The 13630-nt window shown below is 42.8% G+C and overlaps 1 protein-coding gene across 1 annotated transcript in view; it reads left to right on the top strand.

Moving 5' to 3' along the window:
- The window catches only part of ABCC3 (ATP binding cassette subfamily C member 3), an 804906-nt gene that overhangs the window by 527176 nt on the left and 264100 nt on the right, over positions 1-13630 (top strand). The window contains exon 15 of the mRNA XM_069654461.1: positions 6673-6739. Coding sequence (XP_069510562.1) covers positions 6673-6739 — 67 coding nt within the window. The remainder of the gene's footprint in view (positions 1-6672; positions 6740-13630) is intronic.

The raw sequence follows: 13630 nt of genomic DNA, 5'->3' as shown, positions 1-13630 counted from the left end.
GGGTACATCGTCAATAGTTCTAACTTGTTTCCATAAATCTACGGGCAGGAGTACTGGAAACAACAAATCAATGTCACCCAAGGTGAACACTGAGGATTGCAAAATGGATTCCATCTCTTTATAGAACCCTGTCAGATTTGTCCTAATATCAGGAATAGACTGTCTAATGGTGTTCACTTCCTGTCGTGAAAAGGGGACGCGAACAAACTGTGATACATAATGTGCGGGAATGTCCACAGCGGCTATTCCTCGTGCAGCATCGGCCGCAACTTCAACCTTCGGGACAAATGTCGGAGGTACCTCTCTCATAGGCAACTGAGATGTAGGCAACTCCGAACGCTTACTACGCAACAGAGCCAAATCGAGTGCTAAAGCAGTCGAAGAAGTGTCAGAAGAAAAAGCTCTCTTATAAATACTCAATAAGTCTGTGGGACAACTAATCTTCCTCTTTACACATTCATCTTGCAGGTACTCTATCACTACCTTTATCACTTTTCTCTGCATTTCCAACGTATATTGACTATATGTGTCATATACCTCAACTGGAGTTATCAATAGGTCTGAAATCCATCTAATCGCATCTTTCTTACAAATTCGCATTTCCTCCGATATCGGTTTACGACACGGAAGGTACCGTTTCTGTACATACATACTTTCCTCTTCATCATCCTCATTCCGTATCCTTTCTAACTCCTTTCTATATCCAAATAACCTTTCGACATGCTCATTTACCTTCTCCGCAGTATCTCTGGAAAATGCTAAAGTATTTAGATCCCTTAACCCTTGCGGAACATCCGTATTATTTAATCTTCTCCGCATTATACATAACTGAATCCCCAAACCTTCAATAAAAACATTTTTCTCAGGGAAATTATCCGTATTAGAAAGTGTGGAAAAAACACTAGCCTGATCATCCTTCTCCATACAATGTTTAGCCCATGCAATTAACTCACGTTTCTTCTCCGGTGGTACAGTACTGCGAGTGACGACCTTCGAGCCTGCACCATGATCGATTACAAGCGGCCCAAGACCCCTTGGAAAAGAGGGAATAGGCAAATTCGATGGAGTAGCTATAACAGGTGTGACAGGAAGAGGCAGAGGAGCAGGCGGAGGAACAACAGTGAAAGGAATAGGAACAACAGGTTGAGCAGGAAGAATAGGAATAACAGCAGGAAAAGGTACCGCAGCAGGAAGAGGAGCATACGGAGGTGGCGCAGAGGCACCAGGCCTTCGTTCATTGAATATTATCTCAAAAAAATCATCAGAATCATGGAGATCTTTGGAAGGATAGATTTTCTGAATACCAAGTGAAAAAGCCCTTTCCATATTATTAGCCGACTCAGCCTTTTTATCCTGCTCATATAATAATGCTTTTTCGGCAACTGTCTTATGATGGCGCGTATGTTTTTCTCTACTCTTAAGCTGTTGTAACGCCTCTTTTTTCCAATTCTGTAAAACATCAAATGCTGCAGGTCTAGCCTTTTTCTTTAACAATACTGACTCTAAATATTCAATGAGAGGGATCTCAAAACTACCATTGATTGGCCACTGAAGTTCGGAGGTATGTCTGGTTTGTATGTGCCAAATATCATTAAATAATATACTTCCAATGCCATTCTTACAGTACATAGTACATGCCGGCGACCCCTCCTGTAGTGCGGGACGGCTAAATTCCAAAGATTGTCTATCACTGCGGAATAATGCCCTAAAGCAGGTAGACAATTTCCCAGGCATATCTCAAATTCTTGGTGTTACCTGGTCAATAATTGTGTCTGCAGATACAATGCACCAAAATTCAAATTGCCAGGGTTAAATTATGAATCGGGTCACGATTCACCTGGCCAAACCTAAGGAGGACCGATCGGTACTTCTAAGAATCTTACCTAACTAATCTTACCTTGCGTATGGTGATTCCAGCAAATCTGCCCGCCTTGATAAGTGGACCCTCGTCAAGATGCCGTCTCAGACCACAGGCTAGTCTTCCAGGGATCGGATCGTGCAGCGCTGCTGAGGTGTCGAGTCTCATCCAGGGGCCCCTTACTTTTGTACACCGTCCGATCCCGGTCCGATAGCAAGTGTCAACCTTCAATAATCCGGCATCAATCTTGAGGGTCCCTATTCGGGCGCCAACTGTGAAAAGAGAAACAGAATATCGAGGCTGAGTACCCCAAAAGGAAATACACCAAACGTAGGTTTCAAAGGAACACACAAAGTACTTTATTCTCTATCAAATACAATTACAAAAACAGTGCAAAGTCAGATAGCTATCGGCACTCAGTACAACAGTGAGAGACTGTACATTAGAATGCATTCGCTTTTTATACATTTTGTGAGCGGTATGGCCAACCCCTCTTCGGGTTAATATTCTACTTTATGTGTTACCTATTCTAGGGTTTGTTGCTGTGTCTAAAATAACTGCTTCTAACTGGTTTGTTCTTTATTACATGTAACAAAAAGTGTATGCATTAACTGTGTATTCTAAGTTTCGTATTGCAGGTCTTCTTAAACATTTATAAAATATAGTAAAACAGATGTTCTTTGTCCAATGTGTAAATACATCATCATAATACATTCTCATGGATTGGTTTCATTTCGCGAGTAATCCTTTTACACATAGGTCAACGTAGGACGAGGTCTCAGTTCATGACCTCAACAAGCAGCCTGCATGCAGATTAAACATTAGCGATTTACAGAGGTCAAGACGACCATGTTGTATTTTGCAATGACATCGTCCACCATTTTAGCTCCCAGGGTGACTTTTCCACATAAATCCTAAAATGGCGGTTTGACCTAAAATGGCGGCCTACATAGATTGGCGGTCAGGACCTTGTAACACAGATCTCGCAAATGACTTTCGAGCAGCTTGACGTAGGCCAATATCAATATATTTGTTACAATAGGAGGCACGATATACTTTTTATTCCGACAACGTCAGCACATTACGTTATGCAGCAAGTGGCTATTTTTGTATATAAGACACAGAGTATTGGTGGTAAGGATTAGTTCACTGTTTAGCAACCCCATAGTTAGGAGGTAAGATGGGGGTGAGAGGGGGATATGTAGATAGATGGTAGGATTTTGGATATCTAGAAGTGACTGTGGGGTTCTTATGTTAGTGTTCTTGTTTCTTTGTGATTACTTAGAGGAAAATACAAGTGAGGTGGGCATGTAATTCATTGATGAGAGACATGATTGGTAAAGAAATATTCAAGCAAGGGGGATTTATATTGAAGATGATTTCATGGAAAGAGGAATATTTAAAAATGTTAATATTATAACACATTGTTATTTTTTAGGATATCTGTGTTAGCCTAAGAAGAAAAGGGATTATACACCCCTTTAGAATAGTTTAGTGATAATCTTTTGGATATATTATGATTTATTAGTAGCCTAGAATAGAATAAATAGAACACTAACATTATATTTTTTACCTACTAGAAAGACAATGTGATCTTGAAACGAGTGATTCCTTAAAACACCCTTGGAATTAGGTCTGAATTTCTGTCAATATTGAAAAACTAATTAGGGTTATCCTGAAAAATGTCATTCTCTCTTTGTATATTATTGGATATGAATTTGAGTTATGCGAATTTTAAATTGGTGATCATCTGTATGAGAAAAGAGTTTTTTTTGTAACCTTTGAAGAAGATTTTATTGTTTGGATACAAATTCAATAGAACAACAGACTGATATATTGAGTCAACAAGTTTTAATTGTGAAGCAATAATAAGAAAAAGGTGGAAAAACATCCGTGAAAAAGATATATAAATTGGGTAATGAGCATACAGTTTCTAAAAAAGTGATATGATTAACCACAGGAAACTGTAGCCGTGAGGAGTGTGTTTGGGATCCTCTTAGATTTGGTGGATCATTTTGATTATTGGTACCAATGGTGCCTAGATGGTATGCCATATGCACCTGAAGATTAGGTAATCTCGACGTAACTTATTTTGTTTAAAATTACATTTTTTTGTTTGTTTTGTTTTCTTTTATTTCTGTGATTGAGTTTATTCAACTTTTCACAAATTATTACACCCAAAAATCAATTTACGAAAGTATGAAAGAAACAAAAAATGAAAGATGAATGATACCTCCATCAATAAAACCCAGGGAAGAAAGGAGAATAGCAAGCCATCCTCATCCCCCTGCCCCACGATAAAATTTCCAGAATGTTTGCAATTTTCCGCCAAAACAGGCGGAAGAAAACATTACAGGCATGATTATTCCCCATCATGAACTCTTCCCACACACACACTCCCCAGGCACGTTCTTCCCCCAACCTACTGTTGTACCTGCCGCCGAGCCACTCAGAGCCCCAAAGCTATACAGTGGCACAAGAGATGCTTTACAGATTCTAATACTCCCTCCCCACTTAGGTGGCTGACATGTTAAAAAGGCGTGTGCACCTCCATGGCGGTTGAATTGTGCCCAAAATTCACAAAGTTCCTTATAGGCGAGGGCACAAAATTAGAAAAGGTTCTTGTGAACGTGAAACATTTTTCAGAAGACTTCTCAAGGATTTTACAGCTAAGTAAGATATGTTTTCTATCTCTCAGAACAGCTTTTAAAACAAATGTTTAAAAAGCAAAAGAATGGAATAAACAAAAGTTTATTCCAACGTTTATTATAGGGGAAACTTGGGGGGACTGTGAGTATTGTGATTACTCACCACCCCCACTCCAATTTTCCATGTTGATTAGGTAGGTCGACTGGGAGTCACTGGAGGTAGGTTTTCCCACCCATTGTACCAGTAGAGGATCCCCTGGAGCTGAGGGTGCAAGGGGAATTCCTGTCGGGTCCTGCAGGCACTGATGCAGGCATTTTCAGGACGTTCTAACAGATGGAGGAAACCTGATTCCAGCGACAGTCATCTCACACGGCAAAAACAGGTATTTCTCCAGTTGTGGTTCAACAAGGACCTTCCAAGACAGGACAGGATCTCTTGATGCTAGGAAGATCAAACTAGGCAGGAAGGCGACTTGTAGAATGAGCTGGTGACTACCAAAGTGCCTGGCAAAAATGCGGAGAGCAAACACTTCAGAGCTGGTCGGTCCACTGGGTGGTCCAGCAATTATTCTGAGGGCTCAAGGCTACAGGATTGTGAGAAGACATCAAGAGTGGTTGGTCCCACCAGTCCAAGGGTTGCAGCACTGCAGGGAGTCACCACAGATCAGATAGTCCATCAGGGCTTAACCAGGACAGTTGCAGGAAAGATGCCAGGCCACTTCAGGAGTCATCCACAGGTCTTTAGTCGGCAGCACGGCTACACAGGATACTTGACTCTAACGCTGATCTCCTGCAATGGCTGCAGGAGTCCTCTTCTTATCCCAAATCCAGGATCATGGCAATAACCAGCCCACCAATGGTAAGGCTCTGCACCACTCACTTAACTGTTGTCCAATCAGGGACCACTGTGGATTTCACTCATGGATGCACACACCTGCATGCACATACAACGTGCAGGCACCACAGTTGCATAATGGGACCAGACAGACCCACCCACTTTCTGGTCCCAGGGGCACACATGGCAGCTTTTCTGGGTAAATGCATCACCATATTAGGGATTTCCTGACCTAGAAAACAAAATATCTCATTGCATGGCCATTTTAGAGCACAAGCCACGTTTTGAAGCCAGACACGGTAAACACGAATGAGCACACTAAAAATAATGGAGCAGTTGTAAAAATGTAATTACTGCCACCAGCTAGTTGGTATGAACATTTAAAAGAAAACAAAAATCCTCAGTGTAAAAGTCTAGGGTAGTACAAAAGTATCCCACAGTGCACTGCATGTGAAATAAGTTAGCCAAACACGTAAAAAATAAAAGACAAAAGGGAAATATAGTTTCCCAGTATTGATAGTCTGGAGGACTGATCAGTTATCCATGACAAAATACTCAAAGGGCCAAGGAAGTGAAGCTGAAGGCTTCACTTCTATGTAAAAAGTCAAGCCAGGTTGAAAAGCGAAAGCAAACATTTTAGGGGTCCATAGAATATGGAGTGAAAGTTGCCTAAAAGATAAATCTTTCCTAACAGTATGCAGGGTGTGAAAGAAGTCCCAAGACTCACCCTCTGCACTACCAATGTTCATATTCATCTTGCAGGCCTCCCCACTACTCAGGTGGGTAAGTATGCAGGATGTGAAAGAAGTCCCAAGATCCACCCTCTGCACTGTACTACCATTTTTCTGTTTCATCTCGTTCACTGCCTAACTATTCAAGGGGAACGTATGGCAGGATGCCAAAGATGGCCCAAGAACCACCTCTGCACTGCATTACCAATGTGCATGTTCATCTTGCAGGCCTCCCCACTACTGAAGTGGGTATGTATGCAGGATGTGAAAGAAGTCCCAAGACCCACTCTCTGCACTGTACTGCCAATGTTCAAGTTCATCTTGCAGGCCTACCCACTACTCAGGTGGGTAGGTATGCAGGATGTGAAAGAAGTCCCAAGACCCACTCTCTACACTGTACTACCAATGTGCATGTTCATCTTGCAGGCCTCCCCACCACAGAGGTGGCTAGGTATGCAGGAGGTCCATCCCAAACTTTGAAGGCTTATGAAAAGCCATTGATCACGATGCTTCAAACGTTGCCAGATATTTGCCATTCATCTTAACAGCTGCTGTGTATGTAAATAGCTGTTCCCTAATTCTTCATTTTCTGTCATGCAGGTTATGCCATCACTGTAAAGAATGGGAGATTCAGCTGGGCTCTGGATATCGAGCCGGTTTTGAAAGAGTAAGCCTTTTAGCTAAAATGAAAACGCATTTGATGTCTCTTTGGCTTTATGTGTATGTAAATCCCACATCAACCATGGCTAAAGATGGAGAAAATACAGATAGCCTCGGCTTGTCAGTGATTATTAAACCAGGCAATGTGACCTGTAAAGCAATAGTCCGAAGTAGGTTCAAAATAAAAAAGAAATTCATTGATGAATATATACAAATTCAATCCAACCTTATATTTAAAGTCTTCATATTTGCCTATTTAAATTAATTCTCCTTCCCTTGATTGTCAAGTGGTTCTTCACTACACCATTAAGGTGGCCATAGGGGATGATGAAATACATCTTGTCCAATCACATGCTTCGCTGGATGCTATAGCAGGACAAGGTTATTGAACTCTACAAGCAAATAATAGGATTCATGCAGAGATATGCAGTTGTCCATGATAGGTGCCACAAGTTTCCTCTACAGATTGTCACGCAATGCACCTTTTGAGAAAGACCTTTGTCACACTGGAGCAATGTCCTGGATGTTTGCAATGTCCTGAACACCATGACAACTCCTTTGCAGAGGAATTACTCTGACACTACGTCTGGTGCTCCCATTCCTACCAACATTAAAATAGTTACTATGCCACCACTCCCGGGACGTAAGTGAGGGTTCTTGTCCTAGGTTTTTCCAATTAAAGATATATTCTGAGACTGCTTTTGCCATTTGAAGAATCCTAGAATTCTTGAGAGAAGGGGAAAAGGAGTCAACGTGATATCACAGTGTTTCCTCCATTTTGGAGACTGCTCCTTCAGAAGTTAGTCATGATAGAACAACTGACTGTTTAGTATGAAAATTAGGTGGACTTGGGCATTAATACAAGACGGTTTTTGGTATGGCTTAATTGAAGATTAAATGAGTGTATGATGTGGGTTGAACCTTTGGATTACCTACAGTAGAGGTTGGTGGTCAGCTAAAATGAGTGTTGCGCCGAAAATACAGGTTGAATGAGGCAAAGGTGTCCATGGGAAATGCTGGGTCAAAAAGCAAAGGAGAAGCAAGAGACCTTTTCAGTGGTGAAGCTGTACATTCTAACCAAGTGTGCAGCTTAAGTTTAAAGAGCCACAGCTGAGTCAATTAGCCACCAAAGCTACTCCTGGGTGAAGGTGGTGATTTAAAGGGCTTTAGTCCCTTAGTCCAGAATTTGGGGTGCCACTAGGGGAGAGGTAGATAAGTGATGATTGATCAATATTGTCAGTTTCTGGATTTGTTTTGAGATGTACATGTTATGTTGTGTTACTTAGGGCTCAATTCATAATAAGAACAATTACATGTTTAAGTTATATCACAATGGGGAGGATCAAAACACTCTGATGGATGAAAAGGTAGTTTTCATACGTTTAATTGAAACAAAGGAGGGTAACGGAAATAAAACAAAACACCCTGTGGCCATTGGGGTTTGAATAACAGAAAGATGTCAGGCTCCCTCCGCTCCAGAGCCTTCCTGCCAGGGTCCCATATACTGTCTGGCTCAGGGCTTTGATAACAGGACAGCAAGGGAAACTCCTGGTTTCACTAGAACGTGTCTCCCCTTATGAACTTCACCTGGCTCGGGTTTCTGAGTTTGAATTGAGTCCTGACCCTTTACAGACTTCAGGGAGAGGGTGTGAGAAATGTCTACTGGACCACACAACCAGAAAAAGGGCGCCAAACTGGCTACCATGGGGCAAAACAATTAAGTGAATCACCTACTCTATGTGGAACAATAGTCCTGGTCCAAAGGTCCATCCTGTACTCAAGAATGCAAGATTTGTGAGTCTTCACACACACACCAATGTCCAACAAAGTCACTCACAATCTCTGGGACTTTACATTGCTCCAGTTGCTGCACAGTTACTACAGTCTGAGCAGGAGCAGGTGCTGGGATCGAGAAGTCTGTCTACCATTCCTAGTTTTGTGGGAGGAGCCCTTGCAATACCCTACGAGGCCGCAGAGCGGCCACAGAGTTGCTGCAGAGTTACTGCAGTCTGAGCAGGAGCAGGTGCTGGGATCGAGAAGTCTGTCTACCGTGCCTCTTTTCGTGGGTGGAGCCCTTGAATTACCCTGCGAGGCTGCGGAGCGGCCGTGGAGTTGCTGCAAAGTTACTGCGGTCTGAGCAGTCTCTGCAGTGATGGCAGCGCTGGCCCCCTCCTTGCAACCTGACCCGCAGTTGGAAGCTGACTCTCTGAGCAGGTTGAGGAGTGGTCGCCTAAAACAAGACGGCCTGACACCCTCATATATACTGGATGTTGCCTCGGCACATGCGGACCATCATTCGAACAATAATGGCACCAGCAATGGCAACTATGGACTCACAAGGTACGCTGAGTAAACAGGCTCAACGGTATTCACCTGCTTACTCAAATATGTTTTCATTTGAAATATCGGACAACAAAAATTTGGGGACGGGATCGGCATCAGCCCCTCCTACCTTGACTTCCCTCGCCAGGGCTGAGATGGCCTGCGAAGATGTTTCCCCAGCCGTTTCCCTGGTGAGTGTGAACGCTGCTCTGCCTGCTTTGGTCGCCGGGGCGGGGACAGCGGGGGAGGGACGGGGTCCCCCTTGACCTGCGCAGGCTCTGGATGCCTGGGCAGAGCTGAACCCTCCTCTCTGGGTGGTGGGGGCACGGGGTCCCCTTCCAGCGATGCGCAGCCTGAGCCCACACTCACTATGGGTAAGGAAAAACAGTTTCCGTCGCCGCCAAAGATGACCACGCCCCCAGGTCTGAATGAGGGTGCGAGCAGGCAAACAGCGCTTGAAGACGGAGAAAAGAGCGCCATAGAGCAGTCACCCACAAGTAAACACTTGGTCAGAACTAACACAGCCCCTCCGCCTACTATTCAAGAGGCTGGAGGGAAAACTGAGATAGTAACTTTACCAATAAACCAGCCTGCACATGCGCTCGAAACTCATCCAATGTTAGCCATGGCAGAACTGGAGATCCTCCCGGAGGACACGACGATGTCTGACTCATCATGAAGAGCAATGAGCACTTCATACTCTACGGAGGAGGAGAGTAACATTTCACCAACTCGCAAAGATATTCAAAAGGAAACTTTAAACCAAGAAAGAAAATCATATCGGCCCAACAACGTGGAACTAAAACGAGTTTCATCAGAAACAATGAAACAAAGCTGTCTGAAACTGGGTAGACCTACTACAAGCAAGAGAAAATAGAATTCCAAACTGTCCAAACCTTTACGGCAACACTCAAAATTGAGCAAGGATACGGAACCTAAAGGTCCGAAATTGCCCAGCTTACTTGGACCAAATAAAGAAAATGAGCTGCTAATTGACAAAGATGTTGGAGGGGTCAGTAAGAATAAGACTAATGGGAAAAAACTCAGCCCATTAGACAATTTCTTCTACAAAAAATCTAAAACAGCGGCAGCGCCATATGAAATGTCTGATGCAGAACTTTTAGAAGGTGTTGAGATCCCAATTTGGAAACCATCTCCGATCCGACAGCAAGAGGATGGAACAAAACCAAACACCAAGGACCAACACAAGAAAATACAAATACTTGACAAAGCAACTCCAATTAGATGGCACTTTGGAAAACCAACAGAGCGGCCCAACTTAAACAATAGCGACCGGATAAACAAAACTGAGCCACTCAAAGATAGCACTCGCCCCAGAGATATACAAGACCAAACCATTCCATCAAGTGACCAAATAAACGAAATTAAACTGGATCAGAGAAGTAAAAAAGAACATCAGTGTCTGACAGCTTCATCAGACAAATTAGGTGGCCCAACACAGATGCCGACTCTACCAACAATGTGCACTAACAACCAAATCTCTCTGACCAACTTTAGAGATATTAGCACGGAAAATCCGGCCGTAGATGCTACATTTTTGTGAGAAGCTTACGAGGGAAAAAACAAAATGGTATCAACCCTTACACCAGAAAACCAGGAAACACCAGCTAAAAACAAAAGACTTAGCTCAGTTCAACAACTATCAGCAAAAGAATTACAAACTAAAAAAAATGTACCTGCTGTCAATAATGTCCACAGTAACTATTGCTTTGGCACCTTTTGGTAAATTGTATGAGTCGATCAACGACACACTAAAGGACCAGACAACCATGGTTGCCTATATGCAAACCAAAATCACAGACTCTGGAAGGATACCTTATGTCGCTAAAATCCTACAAACAAAACACCAGAGAGTGGGGAACTCAAACTGTCAATCACGACATGAAAAAAGTAAGGTCGCTGGTGATACAAACAGATCAACAAAATGCGAACATTGCCAGAACACTTGGGGCAGAAGATCCACCTATACCTACCACTAAGACCCCTTGTGTGGAACTTACTCAAGAAAATAAGAGGGATAGGCAAGTTAAACACCCTATAGACAAACCCCAGACCCTGTCAAAACATCAAAAAGAAGCAGCAATTCAAACAAGCCAATGCCATACTGAAGGACAAATGGGATCAAGCCACAACATAAATATAGTGGCGAAAGGGGGGAAAACAAAGATGGATGGTAACGGTACAATTTACCTGACTACAACATTGGTCTTTAAACTGGCAAAATCCACCAACCAACGAAGAACATATGATGGTTCCAGGGTACAACAAATGACCAAACAACAAACATTGAAATGGTCAACAAAGACTCCGAGGCGGGAAGAAAATAACGAATACAAGCACCAAACGGAAAATAGAGCCTTTGAAAAAACCAAACTTAGAATTGGGGAAACCAAGGACTCAGTTCAAATTCACGAACAATCTGATCCAGATGACAGACAGCCCCCGAAGAGATAAGGACGCATCGATCACGGACTTATTGGACATTAGCCAATACCCAACAGAAGACTCAGAAAATGTGCCACTTGACAAGAAAGAAGAAGAAGACATCCAGCTGAGGGCTCCAAGAGAAAGCTCTAGCAAACCGAAATCGAAGTCGAAGTCAAAACCAAAAACCACCACATTTGACTATCCAAGCTTTCTAACCTTGGAGGAGAAATGCAGAAAAACAACGAACTACATGTGGCGAGACAACCAAGCACAGTTCGGGTAGCAAGAAGAGTCCAGAGGTAACACTAAAAAAACAGAAACAAAAAGGAAACTCTAAACTGGGTTAAAAACAGCTACAGTAGGCAAACGGAGAGAAATCTCAACACACCCAGAAGACCAAGATCTACGGAAAACCTCACATCAGATCGTGAGTCGTCAGAGCCCCGCTATAACAACAACAGGAGTGGCTCAAGACGCAATACAAGAACGGCGTCAAACAAATCTAACCAACAAAAAACAAACTCTTATAAACAACCAACAAGACACAGCAGGGAGGGCATATATATTTACCCAGGTTTACTGCCTCACAAAGGAAAACAAATAATAAGAGAGAAGATACACCACATTCTTCCAGAGAAACAAAAAGAGCTCAAATGACGAGAACCAAGAGGACAATAAACACCCGCTCTTTCAAATTATAAAAAATACTCGAAGAAGGAGGTTAAGTCATATTAAATAGGAAAACCACGATGAAGCTCTTAAATCACATTGGAAACTTGAAATCCCTTAGAACAGATGATATAGACATCATAGAATTCACGGATAATAACCATATGAACAGAGTCTACCTTCATATATCATCACTACGAGTGAGACACAAGCTTGCAGGAGCCATAGACCAACTATGAGCAATGGGCTATGATTTAAGCCCAATACATCTTACAAGAAGTATCGAGGAAGGGACATGGGATAGATCCACAAGGCAAAGGTCCAAAGAAGTAGCTAGCCAACAGGAGAAAGCGCGGTTTTACAAAAACGACACAAAAGATCGCTCGTGCCATAGAGGAAACGAGGATCACAAGCCCCAAAGAACCCGGCTACGCTCTGATAACTGGGACCAAGAAAAGGAAATTAAGTCGACTCATGAACCTCAGAGTGAAAGAGGCAGGGAAAGGGAAAACAAAAGAACCTCAAGACACACTCCACCGCTGGAAGGAACGGAGTACAAGAAAAAATGTACCTCCAGAACGGAACACCAACAACGACAGGAGAACTACAAAAATTACAACACCAAAGGGTATGACAATACAGACATTGAGGAAGATCGCCTTCCCCAGGGGCCGCTGCAAGACTGGAACATTACTATCAACAGGGAACTATTAAACCCAAAAACAGTCAAACAAAACCAACACAAGGAACAGAACCAAAAGGAGATGGAACAAAAAAGCTGGGAATGGTTACCGCAAGCGTTAGCCATTCCAAGAAGATCCTATCAACAACAAAAAAACACAAAACTGAACCGAACTCAAACAGAGTCATTCACAACAGAGCTAAAAACCAACGTAGCAACTCTGTGATCCTGAAACACGCAAGGCCTTTCTCACCTCACTGAACCAGGTGAAGTAAATTTAGGAATGTATGATCTACTATGTCTACAAGAGACTTGGTTGCTTGACTCTCCTACCCTGGATGGTTTTGAGATAATCACCTCACCTGCCATTAATGGTTCAAAGAGAAGACCAGCAGCAGGCCTCCTGATCGGAATATGATCAGGCAGTGGCTATAAGCTGGAATCTATAGCCAGGAGAGACACATTTTTCTTGGCCGTAAAAATCGCGGGAAACCAACTGCACACAGTAGAGACAAAAAAGACCAAAGCCCTCCTATTGTTAATTACCACATATTGAAACCCAAAAGCTCAATCCGATAAAACCTTCCTAAATGAACTTGAACGCACTATCGATGAACAGCCAAAGAGAACATAGGTCAAACTGTGATATGTAGAGATATGAATGCAATCTGTACTCGATCCACAAAAGACCAGGGAAAGAAAGTCAATGATTTAGCGATCAACGAGCCCTACCTTGACAGCAAGATTACGGCGGCATCCCAGAGAGGAACCAAGCTA

This window comes from Ambystoma mexicanum, chromosome 3q, assembly GCF_040938575.1.
Source record: "Ambystoma mexicanum isolate Mex_15411 chromosome 3q, UKY_AmexF1_1, whole genome shotgun sequence".
Classification (NCBI taxonomy): domain Eukaryota; kingdom Metazoa; phylum Chordata; class Amphibia; order Caudata; family Ambystomatidae; genus Ambystoma; species Ambystoma mexicanum.
The sequence above is the reverse complement of the archived record's forward strand: the minus strand, read 5'-3'. Positions and strand labels throughout refer to the sequence as shown.